Source organism: Dermochelys coriacea, chromosome 2 (assembly GCF_009764565.3).
Source record: "Dermochelys coriacea isolate rDerCor1 chromosome 2, rDerCor1.pri.v4, whole genome shotgun sequence".
Taxonomy (NCBI): domain Eukaryota; kingdom Metazoa; phylum Chordata; order Testudines; family Dermochelyidae; genus Dermochelys; species Dermochelys coriacea.
In genome coordinates, this window is record NC_050069.1 from 114167807 (window position 1) to 114189076 (window position 21270).

Here is a 21270-nt window from a genome sequence, read left to right on the forward strand (position 1 = left end):
AGGTGGAGCTAATAGTTAGCCTGATTGCCTGTGAAGCATTCGATTGGGCTTCCCTCCTGTTGGAGTAGAGCAGGCCTCTGGTCTCTGACTGGGACTCCTTCTTGCAAGCCTTCTCAACCATCTTTGATGACCCACATTGTGGCTGCTCTGCAGAGACTGCCCTCTGGAAGCTTCGCCGGGAGCAAGGGCCAGCCACCTATGTTGCTCATTTCCAACAGTGTGCAGCAGACGTCCAATGGAATGACGCTGCCCAACTACATACATTCCGGTGATGCTCAGTGAGTATGTAAAAGATGAGCTAGCCTGCCCCACCTGCCTACAGGCCTCTATTGATCTCACATCAACTCTCAGCTGTGTGAGTAGCCCAAGGAAATGAGGGGTGGCCAGATGCCCCCATGTCCACCCTCCACACCAAAGCCTGTAGGACCCAGTCCTGAACCCATATAGGTCAACAAAAGTCACCAACACTTGACCTCAGGAGAAAGAACATAGACAGCAGTGAAGCTCTGTTTTCACTGTGTGGTTCCAGAACATTCCCTTGCCTCCTCTCCAGCTCAGAAGAGCTCAGGAAATGAACAAGACCAGGCGCAGTAGGGGGGTACAGTCTGGGCATCACCACACCTCATGCTCTGGAACCACCCCCAACCCTCAAGTAGAACCCAACCCAGAACTGGGGGGGAGGGGGGAAAGAGTTAGAACCTGGACCATGAGAATTCTGGGCTGCTAACAATTCAACATTGTCATCGGAAGCTTACGCCACGTTTCCGCTGGAGTACCCTGTGGAGCTAGGCACTGCAGGAAGTACTGCCCAACAGGGTCTGAGTGGCAGCCCCTTGCAGCCCACTGATTGTCTCATGCTGGTATATAAACCAGGAAGCCGTCATGGGGAATTGTCCTGAGCAATGACACAGACTGCCTACTTACTTCTTCTCCAGACCTTGCCTTGCTGTGGACCCTAGACTCTGGCTTCTGACCCTGGTTTGTCCCAGACTCTGCTATTTGCCTGCTGTCTGTAACTTGATGCCTGACCCTGACTCCCTGATATCCTTACCCAGTTCGACCCTGACTTATCTCCTGACTGCAACTTGGTAATTGACCAGTGCATAGAGGCCACCCACCGCTCAGCCCCACTGATACCCATGGAATAAAATATAGAATTATATTTTCATCATGATATGCAAGCATAATTTTCATGAATGTTAACAGGATTGTGTTTGTGCAACTCAAAGAGACTGTTCTTGCCAGTATGATCCAAAATAATTCAATCTGAAATAATTTCCCTAAAGTAAGGTTTTGGGGATACATTGAATTGATTGAAATGTATGAAGTTTCAGAAATCACGTGAATGGGTAGGAGTCATGATACCTGGTTGTAGTAGGTAAGTCACTAAGTGTTGTGCTTCAATTTACCCATCTGTATAATGGGGATAATAATATTTACTTACCTAATAGAGCTCTGTAAAATTTAATTCATTAATGCGTGGACGTTTTCAGATGTCAGAAGAGACTGTAGAAGTGCAAAGCTATTATTATAATGAACTGTTGAAAATGATCAGCATATCATTTTCCCCCCACACAACAACTGTTCTGTTTGTGACAGTTGCAACCATGTTTCCTTGTTACCACTTTTTGAACTCTAGACGAAATCTACAGCTGTAGTAATAAACTGTTCCTTCTTTCAGTTGTCACTGGTGAAATGCAAGAGACTACTGAACTGTCTCTCCCTCCCCTCGCCCCACTTTTTTTTCTTTTTTAAAAAAAAGGACTGAACAGCTGTAGTATAAGCTATCAGGAATGTCTCATAAAAGTTTTAGTTTGCTGGAAGTCTTGAGTGTGTTGGGAGGGACCAGGGAAATACATCCGCTCCTATTCATGCAGGTTTACTTTATGGCCTGAAACAACTGGCAATAAGAAGAGTTTGCTGTAGCTAACTGTATCTCAAATCAGTGCTAACAAACAAATACTGCCTGAGGATTATTTTCCAAAACATTCATCTCAAGTTACTTGTGTAGAGCTGGGATAATTTATTTTTTGTAGACTACGGTCATTTGGGACAGAATTGGTGAGTTTTTGATTTGGTGAAATAGTCTCAAAATAGTGGTGAATTTAGTGAAAATGTTCCCTTTGACACAATCTCAAGGAAACACTAAACATTTTCCCCATTTATAAATCAAACACAGATACCTAGGAGAAAATCTGCAATTTACGAACAGTTTCAAAATTGAGATTTATTTACAGTGGGCCGATCCTACTCACATTGAAGCCAATGAGAGTTTTATCTGTGTCTGCAAGTCTTATCTCCTAACACATATTTTTCTAAAATATTCATAATGGAATACATAATATTTTTAAATGTTCTTTAAAAAACTGAAATTTTGATTAAAACTCCCATAAGCATCTTCAGCAAGAACCAGAGATAGATCAAACAGTGGTAAGTACTGCAGCCCATAAATTAGCATGCCAGTCTGCCCTTATATTAGTCCCAATACAATCATTTGGCACTTCATTCCCAGCTACAGATGCCTGCTCTAGACATTCTCTTACGGAATCGCCACCATTTCCTTTAACACCTCAACATTTTCCTCATAAAACTTTGTCTTATCCCTAACATCTGCATGCTCAGACGAGGAGGCTGCAAAGGCTGATTTTTGCAACCAGCAACCTCATGCTGTCTTTATAGTATATCTGCCATGCTATGTTTAGTTTGACCCATTTATCAAAAAGCCACATAGCCACGCCCAGGGGGAATTATAAGGCTTGTGTTCTTATGTGGAATAAAGTTCATCTTTCTTTTCTGACCACCCCCCCAGAAGAAGAGACGTTGGGAAGGTATAAACATACACCTGATGCAACTCCATGTTTCCAACAAGAACTTCATAAAATAAACGATGCACCCACCGTTGCCAGCGACACTCATCTTTCATAAAACAAGGGGTTAACATGATCAGGTGAAATTCCACCCCAAGTTACTATATAGCGATGCAACTCCACTCACCTCAGTAGGATTGCACAAATATAAGTAAGGGCAGAGTCTGTTCATAGTGTTTTAATCCTCTAAGTCTTGGTAAGAGAACATGGCTTGCCCTGCCCTTCCTGCCCTCCCCTCCCAAAAAAAATCTTTTCTGGGATACCCTTCTGCCCCATGTTGTATTTCCCTCTCACTCATTTTGCTGACCAGCTTGCATCACTTTAATCTTAGCCACTTCCATTTCACAGAACACGCTGTGCTCCGAGACTGTTACCAGTGCAATGCCAAGTTGGAGATTGCCTGGCAGAGGTTCCTGTAGAAAGCTTCAGCCATCACCTTTCCCTTGTAAGACAGAGTCTCACCACTGAGACACTAACATTATAGAAACTACCATTCAGGACACTCAATGTAAACATGACAGAACACCACCCAGTGCTGAAATCAGTTTGCCCACTGGTGTAGATAAGGTCGGTTACATTCAACACACTTACTAAGAAAGTGTCCTCGCTCCCTCCTTCTAGCAGAGGTTCGCAACACTGTATACTAATTTGGCCCTATCCACACCAGTGGCCAAACATTATTCAGCCCCAGTTAAGGAGAAGCCTGGGGAGACTTGTTTGACACCCAGCCATCAAGTGCAGCTTGAGTTGTAATATAAACACAGCCGGGGGGGATGGAATGGGAGGACTGAACATACATAGAGGGAAGAGGAGAGAAAGATGTCTACTAATCAATTTAATAGGTTACAAAAAGTATTTCCACATTTTTTTACTTTTAAAAAAGAAACAGCTTAAATAGGCACATTAAACAAATTAGTTAATGATAGTACATCATCATTCAGCTCCAGGGTGATTTAGAGAACCCAGACTTTGTAAAGCATCTCTGATTGCATGATTGAATGGTACCATTGCTCAGTGGCAATATAGGCCCTATGTTAAATCCCGAACAGGTGATAAATGGCATAAAAGCAGCTTCAGAGCTGGAGAGCTGGACAGATAAATAATCCTGCCGAGAACCAGAAAAAGAGGATTTTTTTTTTATTCACAAAGACTGCAGCCCCTGCACATCAGCTGTTTCATCTTATAATTTCCATATCATTGGGCAGCATGAATGCTTGCAGACAGGTGGCCTAAAATGTTGTAGTTAATAGGGCCATAACATTAAGCCACTTTTACAGAAGAAACACCTTAACAAAAGATCTATGTCTCTGTGTCATAGTCCACCTGTTCCTAGAGGCTGTTACATGATATTTTGAGCTCTACGATCCTCATCTTTGTGTCTGCATGTGTATGAAGAGAACAACACAGAGCAGTAATCATTTCAGGCATGTAACTAGGATTATAATAAGGGGGGTGGGGTATCCTTTTATGAGGAGAAAGTTAACCTCCCCATTGGGAGTCCTATTCATCTGTTGCCGTGAAAAGGAAAGCGTTCAATGAATTTCAGGGGGTTATGCCCCCCAAAACCACTAGTCTCGTCCTCAATTAGATACCTGTATCATGAGATAGATATAAAGGGATACATTTTATTTCTAACCTATTTCAGTTATATATATATATATATATATATATATATATATATATATATATAATTGTATGTATTATTTAGACATTTATATTTATACCCAATGTCTTTCCTGACTAAGAGCAATCTTAGTCTTTCCTGACTAAGAGTAGACTACAAAATGAGATGTGTTCCCATTTAAATGTTCCACAGTAATCTCACACTGCACTGGAACCTTCATCCTCCCATCTTCCTTGTTATTACACATAAAACCCTGCAGTAGATCACCAAAAGCTTGAAAAAAAAGAGGCATGTCCATGTCTTTCTGTGTGTTTGTACAGCACCTAGCACATTAAGGCCTCACTTCTCATTTTGGGCATCTGGATGCTACCATAAGGACAGATACCTTTCTGTGGCTCACTCAATTTGAACTTGATAAGTGATAGAAGTGAGATCCTTTCTGCGTCTAGCCCTACAGAAACTTCCTAGGAACTTAACATTGGGAACTAGGAGTAAGAGTGATCGGGTAGGTTGTAATGCCTGCGCTGGGACATTAAAAAAAAAAAGATGAGACATGATTTAGATCTAAAGAGGTCATAACCAACACATGGAATTGCCTGTAGCAGCAAACAGGTAGTGCCAGGGCAGCGTGTGGCGCACTGATGGTATGTGCATACAGTGTGACTCAAGAGATGGGCTGTTGCTTTGTGTTCTAGATGAAGCTATAGGGGTTTTCCCCCAAGTAGAGAAAGTTCTTGTAATCAAAACCCAGTCTCTCACAGGCATTGGGCCAATTTCATCTCTCATGTCATTTCACTGAGTCAAAGGAGTTGCTGCAGGAATAAATTTGGCCCTCTAAGCCTGATGCCATTGTACTTGGAATGGCTAGGTTGTCTCGGGCACATTACCTGGCTTAAATTACGCTCCAAGAGCTACCATAGAGAAGCTACTCAGAATAAAGAGTTTTGTGTCCAAACACCCCTTCCCCACTGATCTGCACATTTGATGTCGCCCCTCCAGTATGGTGTGGGGGTTTCAGCTTCTTCCATGCAATATTCTACTCCTTCACCTTCCTCGCCCATCCGTGGGGGAAAAGAGGTAGGTCAGGAGGAACATGTGGGTAGCTCTGTGGAGCTAAGGGTGGAGACATAATACAGCCATGGTCTGTATTACATTCCTGCACCCCTTCCACAGCAATATCCCCCTTTTACAGAGTATCCTGGGGCATGCACAAGCTGCTGGAGGTTTATAAGCATGATGCCACTGGAATTGTGTCACTGAGGTACAGGGGGCTGCTAGGGAGCCAGAGTCAGTATGGAGGAACAGAGCCTCTGTGCAGATAACTCGGACCTACACAGGGTCAAACCCTGACTCAAGTGGAAGGCTGCAGAGGAAACACCATGAAGATAATCCTGTGGCGTTTCCGGTCCCTTACACAGTTATTTCCACATAGAGCTAGGTTCTAGCCTTTCCAATGTTCATAGGATCTTACTCAGACAGCTACAAAGAATTCTTTGTCCAGTTATATAAATCTTTACTAAAGCAAGCTTTTAAAGCACATTGAGATTGGTAGTACTGTATGATGAAACGTGTATGGGTTAAAGTTACTGATACATTCCCTTCTTCTCAGATGTCTTCCTGTATTTGTATAAAATTGTCATTTTAGCTAGCTAGCGCTGAAGTCAGTCGCTTCCCTAATATTTCTTACAAGGGGCACATTTGCAAGTGATGACACTGTTTCAACAAAAAGATCTTAATTACAAATGGAAAATGACCACCCAAAGATGCAAGTGGGAACAAACATCCCTGCGCATAACTTGAGTGGATGTATGTAAACCAGGGCACTGAGGAGAGCAGCTGTTACCAAGGAAAACAGCTGAAATGAAAATAGAAGACAGGGGCTTGCAGATAACAACCCTCGCTAGTCAAATGGCTCTTAAATACTCTTTGTGTAAAGATACATTGTTGTGGACATCTGCTCAAAGTTAATGTAAAGAGTTGTTTGCAAATAGCAAGCCTTTTAAGCACCTGCTCTATTAGAAAAGATGAAGTTTTGTGAGCGTATAATGTGCTGTTTTTTCAATTCCCAGGGGCTCACACATACACACAACACGCAATGCAAAGCACAAATAAATGGGCTTTATGAAGGAAACTCAGTGGAAACTGGACAGGAATGGAATTCACCCCAATTCAGGGACAGGTCACCCAACTGTAAAATACCCCTTACATAGCTACTACTCCAGCTCGTATGGTGATTGCTGCCCCATGGTGATCCCTGTGCAGCCATTCCTAGATACTAGAGCAATTTATGGATCCAATGGACCCTCCTAACCAAGCCCACTCCAAAACTGCCCTCCATACCAGTGTATTTGGAAGCAGAACAAAATCCATTGCCCTGGCAGGCTAGGGATGCAGAGACTTTCCTGCACATCCAGTCTGCTTGCCTGCTCCCTGTCCCCTTGCCAAGAGGTATCTCAGGGCTTCCACAGGGCCTTGCATGGTGTGATGGTTCTCGGGGTACCCAGGACTGTGAGTCATCTTTCTTACCCCTGTCTCCAGCAAGAGGGAGTCTTCCCTTTGGTAACTGGGTATCACCTCCCTGACACCACCAGCCTGTCAGCCACTCAAACACTCTCCTCTGGGCTATGCCAGCTCTATCTTCACTTTGCAAGTTAACAATAGGTGCACCCCAAGCCTTGAGTCCCTTTGAATCATTCCCTTGTGACATCCAGCCCCAGACACTGGCTACTCACTGAAATTCCAGATTCTCAGCACCTAGAGGTGCAGGGTACCCTAGTTTACCAGTTTTACCTTAAACCACCACTCCTGTAAACCACACAGCTCTTGTGAACACTTGCAATAAAACAAAAGTAGGTTTATTAAAGAAAGAATAAAGATTTAACTAGAAATGAGAGAAAGAGATGGAAACAACTGGTTACAAACACAAAACAATCGTAAAACACAAACCTGAGTCTGGGATTAGCAGTAGTTACAACAAAGTAGGCTTCCCCCCAAAGTTCAGCTTGTTGCAGAGCTGGCTGGTTTCACAAGAACCAGAATCCAAACGTTCATGAAAGCCCCCTTGTTAAAGGGTTTCCTCAGTGAATGGGTCCAGAGCGCCTTTCCCTATACTCTGTTATACTGAAACAGTGTTTTGTTTTTATTCATAGTCAGGGCGATCTCCTGCCAGCTAAAATGTTCTTTTTCACCTCCAAGTGGTTTTGATTGTTGGCATTTGTCTTTGATGGTTTTCCATTGACTGTTCTGCAATGTGGCAAGAGTAGACAATAGAATCTTGCATTACCTCACCAGCTGACTAGGGAGGGGTGACAACTCTTGCTTGAATAGGTCATCACCAAGACTACCCTGGTGACTAATTTTTGCTCCAAGTCGATACAACATAATTTCAATATAAATACATTATTCCTTAAATATTATCCATATATATCTTGCAAAGATTATGAGTCTTGACAAGTTATAAGCACAGTTGCCAACTTCCATGCGGTAAATAAGCACCCTGACGTTCACAATAAGCCAAAAATCAAGCAAATCCCATTTCAAAACAAGGCCAAAACAAGCCAGTCCCTAAGAACCCCAACACTCTTTGTGACTAGATACCCCTGTCGTGCAGTCTGGGACTGTGGTGGGGCCATTGTGCATCCCTGACTCTCTCCCCTGCTTGCCCCTGCTTGCCAGGAGTTGATAAAAAAAAGAAGCAACAAGCTGCACTAAGCTACAAGCCAAACAAGCAACAAGCCAAAAACTAGCCAACAAGCAACTCCCAAGTCAATTAAGCCAAAAACAAGCCCAATTTCTGCACTTTTTTGTGGGTTTGGCATGTCTGGTTATAAGTTTTCTGTAGATACCTTACGAGTCGCTCTTCTTTATGGCTAAATATCCTGTAAGACATGCGTTTGGTGTAGTGAGATTGTCAGGTCTGAGGTGAGATTTGTTTTAAAAGAACAGGGGACCCTTGGCCAAGGAGCCTCTATGCTACACATGGGTCCTCCTCCATGGAATGAATTTCATGAAGCATGAATATTTACTTGATCTAAATTGGGCAACTCAGTATTGTACAGGTTAAAAGAGAGAGACAGACACACACACAGTACACACAGAGGCAGACAGTTGACAGCAGCAACAGTATGTTTCTGTATGCTTCCTAATGATTTAAATTTGTCTGTCTTTTCTCTTGTCATTCTATCCCAGGTGTGTTCACTGGGTGTGTTTGGTAACTTCGGCTGAGCCCTCATGCCTTGAGATTTGCACGTACAATGGAGCAAACTCAGCCCTGAATTATACCCCAGCAATCTCATTACCTTAGATTTGTTCTTAGATGTCTCAGTGGCCTAAATTATGACTGAAATTCATGACAGGTTAAAAAGTCGGACTACGTTTTGAGAATCTACTCCTATGCAATAATTACGGGGACAAATTCTGCTCTCACATACACCCATGTTATTCTGTTGATTTTTATAGAGTTACTTGGCTGCAACTCTTCTTTCTTGACAGTGGTTTTCACCTGGGGTCCACAGAATGTCTAAGATTTCCAAAAGGATCTGCACCTCCATTCTAAAATTTTTAGGGATCCACACATGAAAAAAGGTTGAAAAACACTGTTCTAGACACTTCCCTAGTCAGTGTCAGCAACTTTTATAGTCTTCTTCCAAAACCCATGATTGTACTCTAGGCTGTTGTGCAGATTGATTTCTCTGCAGTCTGCTGATATTCTGTCTATGTTGCTTGGCTGTATTGAGAAAAGAATTTGGCACACAGGAAAAAAGTTTGCAACAGAAGTTCAACTTAACTCTTGAACTTCCTTGATTTCTGTTACAAAGTTGATTGTTATTTTCTCTTCTCCCTTTCCCAAGCCACCTAAATGTACATAAAAGTAAGAAACAAGAGAAAATGCAGCTTATTTACCATTCAATCTTTGATGGCTCACTGAGTGCTGCTATGAATTCTAGGAGTGTAGTGGAATATAATGATTTTTGTAACCTCTATTGTTTACTTAGCCCATGGAGGAGGAGGAGGAATACAAAACACGGCTGGTTTTACAGTGGTTAGAGTTCTGATCCTTTACTATATGAGTCATAACTTGTATGCAAAGATCTTACCCCAGACTGAAACAGTGGGAAAGTACATTTTAGAGGTACTGTTGGTTGAATATATTAGCATATTTTTCTCAATTACTGCCATGCTTTTTACTTCTGATACAATTACCAAAATGCTTCCTCGTTGTTATAAGGCCTGATCCAAAGCCTGCTGAACTCAAATGAAAGACTCCCATTGATTGAAATGGGCTTTAGACCAGGTCCATAATAGGATGTGAGGCAGTTGGGCAGCCTGGGAGGGAAATGATCCCAAAACCAAACAAAAAGTTCTGTTTTCTCTATGGAGAAATTTACCCATCCCACATAAGGCTCAAGGATCTGTGCTCTATGGGAGTGGAGTGGCTGTGGAGGTAAAATCCACCTTCCCATCTCAAGGTTTTGTGCAGCCCAGCCTAGCCTTCACCCTCTTGACTGCTATTCTAGTCTATGGGCTGGAATAATTCAGGGACTCTGCTCACATGTGAACCTATGGCCTTTCCAGCAGCCTCATCCCATTGTAGCCTTCCCCATTGGATTGTGCTGGACCCACACAGATACCAGGCCCTCCTATGCAGCCATTCTCCTAGCAACCTGCCTGTGCAACCCCCATGCAAGATATAATTGGTGCAGAAGGCCTCATGCTACTTCCATATAACCAGCCTGGGCTGCTGCTTCTAGGTGGTAGTTATGCCTGAAACAATGAGGTTTTCAGGTATAGATTCCAAATGTCTGATCTTCCATAATGGATCCTATAAAATATAGTCTTTGTCCTCCTCTGCAGAGGTGCTGTCCAGATGAGGGATTCTTGGAATCAGAGTGACACTCAGTGAGCGGTCAGACAGAAAAAATGAATCCCAATTCCTTTGATCCTTCCTGTCTTTCCTGTGAGTCAGGCAAATTAGAAATCTAAGATCTGAATCTGATTTTTTACTAATAAAGCTGTTCTGTTTCTTTTCATAGTGCACTGGCATAGACATATAATTCAGACAGACCAATACCATGTACTGCTGATTATACAAACCAATTGCTAGAAAAATTAGTTTATTCACACTATATCCATGTCCCTCATTACAGTATGTGTCTATAACTTGTATTATGAATGCACCTGGAGCTATTGTGTTAGAAACATATAGAAATTTAAAAAAATAAAAAGCAGTCAAATCAGAATTCTGAAATATTGTGTTGAATTTAACAGCCTGAATCACCACAGCCTTACACCACATTGCAAAGTATATTCAAAATCTGAGTGGTAGCATTTTATGCCCACTTTGCATGTGTATAACTGGCTGGGCAAGTTCCATCCTATTATTCATTGTGTTATCTTCACTGGAGATTAGAGTGAAATGCTTTTTTATTTGTGTGGCCTATACTGAATGTGCATCATTCTGAGTTTTATTTTATCTGGATATTTGGGGAAAGAAGAAACTTTCTTCCTTACACTATGAATCTTTCTTAATATGTAAGTTCATTCATTAGTGCCAGCAATTTTTCCCAAGCCCACTGCTGGCCAAAGTCCAACTCCCAGCAGCATTCAAGTATGAAAAGAAATAATATTCCATAATAGAGGGTTTTCTGAAAAACTGTATTAAACATATTTTCCATCTCCCACACATAGGGCCCAACTGCATCAACAGCATCTGTGTTGTCTACTCTAACAAGTGGGCAGTGCCTCCCACCACCCCCACCTCCACCGCTGCCCCCAGGACCTCCTGTCTTCGATACAGAAAGGGAAGGATGAAACAACCACATCTCGCTCAGCCTTGTTTGCCCAGCTTAACCAGGGAGAGGCAATTACCAAAGGTTAGAGGAAAATAGTTCAACTTGTCACTCTTCAGCCAACTGATACTAGCTACCACTATACGTACTTAGCCAAATTCTCTCTTTAGTCACATCTATACAGCCCAAAGCCAGTATATTTTTAAGCTTGGAAGCCTAAATTTAGGCATCTAAATTCATATTGAGGCACCCAAATTAATAGCCTGATTTTCAGAGATACTGAGCCCTGGCAGCTCCCATTGAATAAGTAGGATCTCATAGGTACTCAGCACCTTTGAAATTCAGGAGACTAACAAATTTATTTGAGCATAAGCTTTCATGAGCTACCGAAGCTTAAAATAAATAAAGCTCAAATAAATTTGTTAGTCTCTAAGGTCCCACAAGTACTCCTTTTCTTTTTGCGAATACAGACTAACACGGCTGCTACTCTGAAATTGAAATTCAGGTCACTTATTTAGATCCCTCAGTGTGAATTTGGGCACCCAATTATAGGCACCCAAGTTTGACACTTTAGGTCCTGTTGACTTCAGTGACAGTGCCCAGATGTCACTGAGACCAGAATTTATCCACTCTGCATTTTCACACCCAGTACACTGATTTGTACTGAGACATTGGTTTAGATAAGCAGGTACCGATTGCTATACCACTGTATAATGTTGTTGTAAGTACACCTAGATAAAGCTATTAAGCTTTTCTTAATAACACTAGACAGTCTTAATTAGTGTACACAGTTTTGAGTTGAAATATACGCAGTACAGTAAAGTTCAGTCTTTGGCCCTAGGTATTCTGAGGATGGGTGCATTACAATCAGATTAGCTAGAGAATCTAATTTTCACAGATGAACCTATAAAATGAATGGAGTGGCGGCATGCACAGATGATGACAGATATAGTGAACCTTTAGATCTGTGTACAGAGAGATGCCAATAGACATTGCTGAGCTTATCTGTGAAGATATAATGCCAGCCCATTCACAGTAAAAGAACTTCTATTTAAAAGTATGAGGCCAGACAGTTCTCTTTTGGCTAAATACCTAAAGAAGCATAAAAGTGTGTTGGGCATTTTAATACAATTGTAATCAAACTAGCTATGGTATTCTCTTCCCTGTTTTAATATTAACCTCCCTACGGGCCTAATGCTGTGAGAGAGACTCAGTCATATTAGCACCTCTTTGTTTATTTATTTATTTATTAGGGCTACGACATGTCTCAGATGACCAGAAGACCCATAAGAATCCCAATCTACGTGCTCAGGGTCTGCCAGTTCGTTCTCCTACAAAAAGCCATACTCCAAGCCCCACTTCTCCCAAAAATTCTCCTCAGCAGAGCCATTCTCCTTTGTTAGAACTAGAGGGAAAGAAATGGAGAGTGGTAAGTTCAGCTCACATCGCACATACACACACACACGTACTTGTGCCTGGAATATCCCCAGAGGAATTGTACCTGCCTGAGGCACAATCTCTCCAGTGCTCCTCTGGGGGCACAGTGGCTCTGCACTGTCCCATCTAGCCACAGCTTAGTCCTTAATATTCTTGTGGGATTTACAGCTTGTTCATTTGTTGGTGAGAATAGTATAAGAATTTACCTGAACTGGAAAATACTCTTATAAGGTTCAGAACCAATATTTTAGTTCTTAACTCAGTCAAAAAGTCCCTCAGAAGGAAACCCACAGAGAACTCCAATTGAGTAAGGTCCCATCGTGCAAACCATTCTTACATATGAGAGATATAGTTGTTGTGACACAATGGAAGTTCTCATTTTTTAGCCAGTGGGAGCACCTCTGTCTAGATACTCATATAATCACAATATCATAGTATTTACAAATAGAGAGAACAATTGTTCTCCATCTTCTTTCCCAGCCCATAGAAAGAATAGCTTGATTTGTTTAGTTTTGGAGGGGGTATGTGTGGTTTTTTGCATGTGCATGCACAGAACTTATTGAATGGCAAGTTATGTTGTTTATAAGGGTGGGGAAGACAAGACATAATTTAGTCAGTTGGTAGCTTACATAGGCCCTTGTTTGCATGGCTCACAGTGTGCATGAGGGACAGCCATTGTTTACATGGGTTGTGCTATGCTAGTGTTAGAATATTCCAGGTACTCTCACTGAGACAAGAAAGTGCAGTAAAGGCAAAACATGGGAAAGCCCCTGTGTACATGCTAAGTAGACCAACATTTTGCTATGAATTCTGTTTTACTATGCTGGGACACGCAATGTGTAGCTTACATACCTCAACTCTCCCATTGAAATCAATTGGAAGTCTTGTGCACAAAATGGGCTCTCAGTGTCTTACAAATAGAAAGGAAGGTCTTCATGCACTACTTCTTGTTGGATACTGCCTTGCTCACACCTACCCTAATGAATTATATAACAGTATGCACCAACAACTTGTTCTATTCCTGAAGGTGCCTACTTGTTCTAAAATTGGGTGGTAACCAAGCAACAACTTCACTGGGATAGTTTTAAATAGTTGAGTGTATAAGAACCTAGTACCAAAATAAACATTTTTTGGTCTTGGTCAGTATTAAGATCTTCACAACACAGACACTTCAGCTCTAAACCATGCACACACAGCACTGAATATGTGCCCTCATAAACCCAATCAGTTAGACTTATCACAGGCTGAGATAAGTGAGAATCTTTTTTCCTCCCCATTCCTTTCTATGTGAAGATGCAATGACTGGAATAAGTTGTGCTTAAAGTCTACCTTATTGCTGCCTTATTAAAGATAGTGAAACCAGTATATGCATTTTTTAAAACAGGAATACCAAGAGGATAAGAACGACCTTGTTATTACTGATACTGAACTCAAGCAAGTGGCTTACATTTTTAAATGCAACAAATCTACACTACAAATGAAAGGAAAAATAAATTCCATTACAATTGGTGAGTGGACAGTCTCACATATGAGCTTTGGGGCAGTAAGTCCTGGAAAGATTGGCACATGCAGGTAACTTTATTGACATGAATAGTCCTGTGTAAAGTTACTCACACGTGTAAGTCATTGCAGGATTGAAGCATTTTAGTTTTTAATGTGGTCATGTGATTTTTTTTTAAAGATCTTTTTATTTTGCCTTCATTTGTTTGGGGTTTGTTTGTTTGTAGACAACTGCAGAAAGTTTGGCCTTGTGTTTGACAACGTCGTGGGCATCGTGGAAGTGATCAATTCCAGAGATATCCAGATTCAGGTAAACATCCAATTAGAAAAGAAGAAGAAAAGAACCAATAACTTCAAAGTGGTATTTGGCTACTAGAGATGATTTCAGTTTCCCTGGAGTATACAAAAAAAATGTATATTTCCAAAAATTACCTTTTAGATGCACTAAATTCTTCTAACTTGTCTAGAAAAAGGTTGAGAGTTACTATTGTTTTTGCCTTTGAGTTTTCAAGTGCCACTGATCAAGGCTCCCTGTCGAGAACACCTTTCCTTAATGTTCTGGTGCTGTAGTTGAGATCAGCAGAGGTATTTTCTGATAGTCTGGGAACTTTTACTTCTGGGAAGTGGTGGTCAGGTTCTCTCAATGAACGGTCCCCAGGTTTGGACTCCATGCATCCTGGTCCATCAGTGCCGGAGTTTGGCAAAGCTTCATGGCATAGTGCCACTCATTTGCCTAATTGGTGCTAAAGTCAAGAAGGTGGTTGTGAGGCTCAGCTAATTTTCTCCACTGAGGATGTTGGGTAGATTTTCAAATGGCACCTAATTCCCAATGACTTTAATTGAGCGCTAGGTGCTGAGCCCTTGACAGTCTACCCTGTTAGCAACAGAATGGAATCGAAATGGCTTCTCCAGCTTTGCTGGGAGAAGGGCAAACAATGGCTTTTCTTTAAAATATCAATAAAAAATAAAACCATTGAAACATTCATCAGCTCATATCCTGCCATCCGTCTCGAGACTCACATTCCTCACTGAAATCAGTGGGGTCTTCTACTTACATATAGATGGGCTGATACAGCACAGTGAGTGACATTAATAATGAAGAATACTGTACCCATGCTTCAGAAATGTGGGTCAAAGCCACCATAGGGAGAGTAACAGCAAGATATTTGTATCTTTTAAATGTTAAACAAGTGAATGACATTATACTAGCTACGTGTCTACTTCTGAACATTTACCAATATTTTTTGGTAATCACTACATTTCATTTTGGTGAAAGAGGCAGTTGGGAGAGAGTAAAGGGCATGATTATTTAAGAAACAGTGATCTTTTTTTCAATAAATAGAGGATTTTGATTGTTAGCGCTAGAACTATTCACCAGAGCTGAAAAGTCTATACATAATGAAAAGGAACACCACATCTTGTTAAAATTCAAATAAAGGAGAAATATATTTGCTAAAATCAAAATGCCTTTGATGATTCAGGCTTCATGAATGTTGCATAAGATTTCAGTGCCTTATAGCGTGGCTGGTCTTGCACTTAAAAAAAGTATGAGTCAGGTTGAACAACAACTGCTTGAACCAGGCTGCTGTCTTCTTTCTAAGGGTTTGATCCTGCAAGGTGCTGAGCACCTGAACTCTGTCAGCACTTTGCAGGTTTGGTCATATGAATGATATGTTAATATAATAGATCAATGGAATTCACCAAGCAGATCTTGTCATAAACAGCAATAATAGTGCAATGCTCTTGGCTCTTGACCCCCACCAGTATAACTATTTACTGATTATTTTTCCTGCTGGGTTAATATTTGTCAAATAAAATACCCACAGCATACCATATGATCCATAGGAGCATACTTTCGCCTCAGTGGAGCTCCAGTAAAATCAACCTAGACACAGTGCTCCACTTGCACAGTCTAGCCATAGAATCAAAGCCATGGCCACTTAACACTCTGTGTTTATCAGCATGTTGTTCAGGAACTGAATCTAAAATGTATTAACGTGAATGATGTGAGAAAACACTCCTTTTTATTTACATGGGAATATATATATATCCCCTGCTGCTGCTGTTTTATGACCCTAACTAACCTCTCTCCTTTTGATATCTTGGCAATCATATACCATGGGACTCTAGTTACTGCTTTTTTGGGGGGGGGAGGGAGAGAGAAGGGGATTCTTACTGACAAACAGTGACTCAACCACTTTGTCCTGTGGAGTTGTTTACAACCCCACAGATGCAAAGAGGAGTTGGCTTGTTTCCTCTTCTTGCCTCAAGTAAATCTTGCCCTTGCTTTCAAACTGACTTAAAGAAATGTCTGTTTAATTTAAATTGTAATCAATTTCAATACACTTTTAGAGCTGTACCATTGCTGGCAAGGGAAGAAAAAAAAATCCTTTCTTATTATGTGCTGCAATACCTCAGAGACCCTTCAGGCTGCAGAATGTTTTAAGCAGAAACTTGTGGAGCATCTCTCTAGTGAAGGAGTATTTGCAGTCAGAAAAGGAGTACTTGTGGCACCTTAGAGACTAACAGATTTATTTGAGCACAAGCTTTCATGAGCTACAGCTCACTTCATTGGATGAAGTGAGCTGTAGCTCATGAAAGCTTGTGCTCAAATAAATCTGTTAGTCTCTAAGGTGCCACAAGTACTCCTTTTCTTTTTGCGAATACAGACTAACACGGCTGCTATTCTGAAACCTGTCATTATTTGCAGTCAGTCACTCTGTGTGTGGGGGGGATCTGTTTCCCCATAAGTCCCACTGATGTACATGCAAGTTATGCACTAGTACTGGTGGGAGTGTGTGTGGATCCCATCATCTTATCCCCTTTGGTAAAGAGGGCCAACGGGTGGAGACTGTGTGTATGTGTGTGTGAGTGAGAGGCTTGTTGTTTAAAAGTTGATGTTTTAGAACTTCAGGGCTAGAAAATAACATTTAATACAGTTAAACAGTAGCAGCCTTCCCACCATCTATTAATTGGTCAATGCCAGTCTGTTTAAATCCCCAAATGTAAATGCAGCAGCCATATATCAGAGTTTGGTGGCCAAAGCTAGGCTCAGCAGGTGGATAGGGTTTTTGTTATTAACTGTTACTTTCACTGCTGCAGTGGCATTTGGTATTAGGTGCATTTATTGTTCTTCAGGTGATGGGGAAAGTGCCAACCATTTCGATTAACAAGACAGAAGGCTGCCACATATACCTCAGTGAAGATTCATTAGACTGTGAGATTGTGAGTGCCAAGTCATCTGAAATGAACATTCTCATCCCCCTAAATGGAGATTATGTAAGTGAAATATTTTTAAAGACTCAGTTTTTTTCCCCTCTTTTAATCCGTGTAGTGATTAGCCTTTCATATGACTAGGCAAGTAGGAGTTAAAGTGCCACAATTTTCCCCCCAGCAAGGTCTGATTCAAACCATAGAAATAAACCCTCTTTCATACACCAATAGTCTCAGCTACAATCTAAGAACACCTTTTCCTGGGGTGCAAAGTAATTGCGTACATTAAAAGAGCCTTTATCTCCTTCCATTGTGATGGAAAATAATTCAGTGTCTCCTATGTCAATTTAGTCTCTGGCCTGTGTGAAACAGATTTCTAACTTCATTTTCCTGCCACACATTATAAGAACATTAACTCAAAGGTCAGGAAATGCCAGTGTTAAGGTCAACATCATCACATATTAGTTCTCAAATAATACAATGTATTTTTAAATACAAGCTTTTTGTATGTGTATAGTATCTTGTAGAACTTTCTACGCATGCTAGACAGAGTCCAGGAAAGCATCTGATGAAGTAAGCTGTAGCTCACAAAAGCTTATACTCAGATAAATTTGTTAGTCTCTAAGGTGTCACAAGTACTCCTTTTCATTTGATTCATACATATGTTGCACGTTACTGAAGCAAGGGCTCTGACTCTTCTACTGAGGTTCTCATACTATACTTAGGACTGCAGTATCTCAGCACCTCCTGTGGAGCCATCCCTCATTCACTGCATGCAATACTGTAGCAGGATATCGTATAATTAGACTGTGTTGTAATACAAACACACAAAGGGGCAGGGTTAAAGTTGTGTATGCAACTTTACTGAGGGCTTAACCAGGCTACCTTAACGTTCTCTTAATATTTTTGTGCTGGAATTTCATGGGGGAGGTTTTTGTTAATTTAAAAAAAAAAAAGCCTAAATGTTCAGCAGTGACTAGTGGTCCTGGGTGCCCAACTTCCAACACCTTAAAAGGGCCTCATTTTCAGAGGACGGTTGCTAAGCACCTTCTAAAAATCAGGCCCCTTTGAACGTGTCTCGAGCTGGGTACCCAAAATCACTAGTCATTTAAGAAAATGTAAATCCACTGCAGGGTCTGAAGAAAGGAGCCTTCTCTTCCACATCTTAGGAGCATCACACAATTTTTACCCTACAAGGTATGCAGCGCCTGACGCCAGGGATCCAGCAGAGTCCCTGGCCACTTTCACAGGTGCACACTGAATGAGCTAAGGACTCCTGTGAAGTCCTGCATCGTTGACTGTACATATTGTGTCTTTTGGAATGCTTCACTGTTAAAGTGGTAATGTGACAGTGTTTTTGTTAACATGCACCTTTGTTCATCCACCTAAGACTGGTGAACAATTATCTTGAGATCTGAGATTACATCTGCCACCAAATTCTGAGGATTGACCATGGGTTTTGCTCTGTAGGACATCACTTTTCTCTTTAAAATTCCTGTTAGTCTTGTCACTACCTTACCAAGTTTACTGGTATTTACCAGGTTTTCTTTTCTACATTCCCATCCAGTTAGCTTGACTGCCTGCTAATGGAATCCATATTCTTTTTTGAAACAAGTTATATTGATGTAGTTTGTCCAAATAATGAGGAAAGGGGGTTGTTACAAACTAGCACATGAACAAAGCTAAATGAATTATGGTAATAATGAGCTTGTTTTCTGTGTGACATTGAAACAGTTTCCTGTGCATAATGAAGAAGGCCTCTTTGTAATCCAGGCATGTCTGAGTTATAAATGCCTTGTCAATCATGCAGCACTAATAGTACTCCATCAGTTTTTATAAGATATCCACTGTTTATCTAACAATCGTTGTTGTTCTTTCCATTTACCAGAAAGAATTTCCTGTTCCTGAACAGTTTAAGACAGCATGGGATGGATCTAAGTTGGTCACTGAACCTGCAGAGATTGTAGGTTAACTTTCTAATGCCATACAGCACCCGCTGAGCACGATCTCAGACCAAGGTCAGCCTAAATAAAACAGCAACATAAAGAACTAGAAGTAACAGTAGCTTATACTGCTGTAGTAGGTCTTCAAACAGCAGCTCTGTACACTAGAAACAATGACATGTCTAGCACGCTTTTATTAGGCATTCTGATATTTTTAAAGTTTCCACACAGTTTGCCTTCATTTACGGTTTTGATTCTACATGATGTCATGTGAACATAAGGGATTTTTAAAAAAAAATACTCCATTTGCGTTAGTGGCTATTACACTGCACACATTAAGCCAAAATATTGCATGATATACTTTGTTACAATCATGTTTCAGTGCATTCCTTTTTATGTTTCTGCTAGTCAAAAATAATCTTAAAACAATTAAGATTTTTTTTACCTTTTAGATAATTCATGTATGATGCGGTGAAAATGTACCCCCTGGAAGTGTGTGATTCTTGTAGATCTGTTCTAATAATCATGGAGTTTTTAAGACACAAAAGTACAATTTTCAGCAATACATTTTGCCAATGGAATATAAAAACAGGATATTTTAATCAAACATTTTTCTAATATGTATATGTAGAGTATCCCTCAGCTTTCAGTTTACACAGACCAGTTGTATCCCTTTTGCTTGTAAATTATTAATCCTAATATCTTCTAGAAAATGTTATTTAATGTTCAGCATATCATCTGAAGGTTTTTCACTTCTCTGATTTCTTTTGTGTTCCTTTATTTAGGGTTGGAGGGCAGGAATTGGGATTTTTTGTTTTTCTTCACACAGTACTGCACAGCCTGCTATAAAAACTGATGGCAGGTCTACACCAGTGGTTCTCAAACTTTTGTTCTGGTGACCCTTTTCACACAGCAAGCCTCTGAGTGTGACTCCCCCTTATAAATTAAAAACACTTTTAAATATATTTAACACCATTATAAATGCTGGATGCAAAGTGGGATTTAGGGTGGAGGCTGACAGCTCACGATCCCCCCATGTAATAACTTCACGACCGATCCCCAGTTTGAGAACCCCTGGTCTACACTACAGCCAGGATCGTCGCTCTGAGATTGATCCACTGGTGGTCAATTTAGCGAAGACCCGCCAAATCAAGAGCAGATCGCTCTGCAGTCAACCCCTGTACTTTACCCCCAATGAGAAGAGTAAGGTAAGTTGACGGGAGAGTTTCTTCCATTGACCTCCCCCCCCCCGCAGTGTAGACCCCACGGTAACTTGACCTAAGATATGTCGACTGCAGCTATGTTATTCACGTAGCTGGAGTTGCGTAGCGTAGGTCGACTTTCCAAAGTAATGTAGACATAGCCTGAGATAGAGTTGTTTTATGATTTGGGCACATGCTAAGTGTCAGATGCCCGATAACTTGTTTCCTTGCTGATTTTGGTTCTCTAAAGTATTCTATTGTATAAGCTGCCTGTTGGGGATGTAATCCCAGGGTTTTGGTTGTTTTTTTTAGCCACTTGCAAGATTTGCATACTAATCTTCAAATACGTCCATAAATAAAAGCCATAGATGTATTCCATATGAATTCTGACCCAAATTAAAGGGACTATTTCTGTTTAAGACCCTTGATTCTATGTTACAGTTCTTATTTACATGCTTTTTTAACACTAAGGTGGAGTGTGCTATACATTTTACGATTTCAGCGCGTAGTACTTAAAATTCAGCATACATTTTTGATCACTTGTAATACTTTGTAAGAGTGAATTCATGGTTATATGCTTGCAAAGCTAGTTACAGGATATACATTGTGCCTATTGTACCTTTTCAGAGTACATAAATTCCTTCAGTTTTAAGGTATCTGATTGTACTACAACCAATAGTGCTCATACAATAAGGT

General features: G+C 40.9%; 1 protein-coding gene across 1 annotated transcript in view; it reads left to right on the top strand.

The window, feature by feature from the left end:
• The window catches only part of CAP2 (cyclase associated actin cytoskeleton regulatory protein 2), a 96849-nt gene extending 75854 nt beyond the window's left edge, over nucleotides 1–20995 (top strand). The window contains 7 exon segments of the mRNA XM_038391436.2: nucleotides 11179–11288; nucleotides 11290–11363; nucleotides 12533–12708; nucleotides 14101–14224; nucleotides 14444–14526; nucleotides 17355–17495; nucleotides 19318–20995. Coding sequence (XP_038247364.1) covers nucleotides 11179–11288; nucleotides 11290–11363; nucleotides 12533–12708; nucleotides 14101–14224; nucleotides 14444–14526; nucleotides 17355–17495; nucleotides 19318–19401 — 792 coding nt within the window. The 3' untranslated portion in view covers nucleotides 19402–20995.
• Nucleotides 20996–21270: the final 275 nt, after the last annotated feature.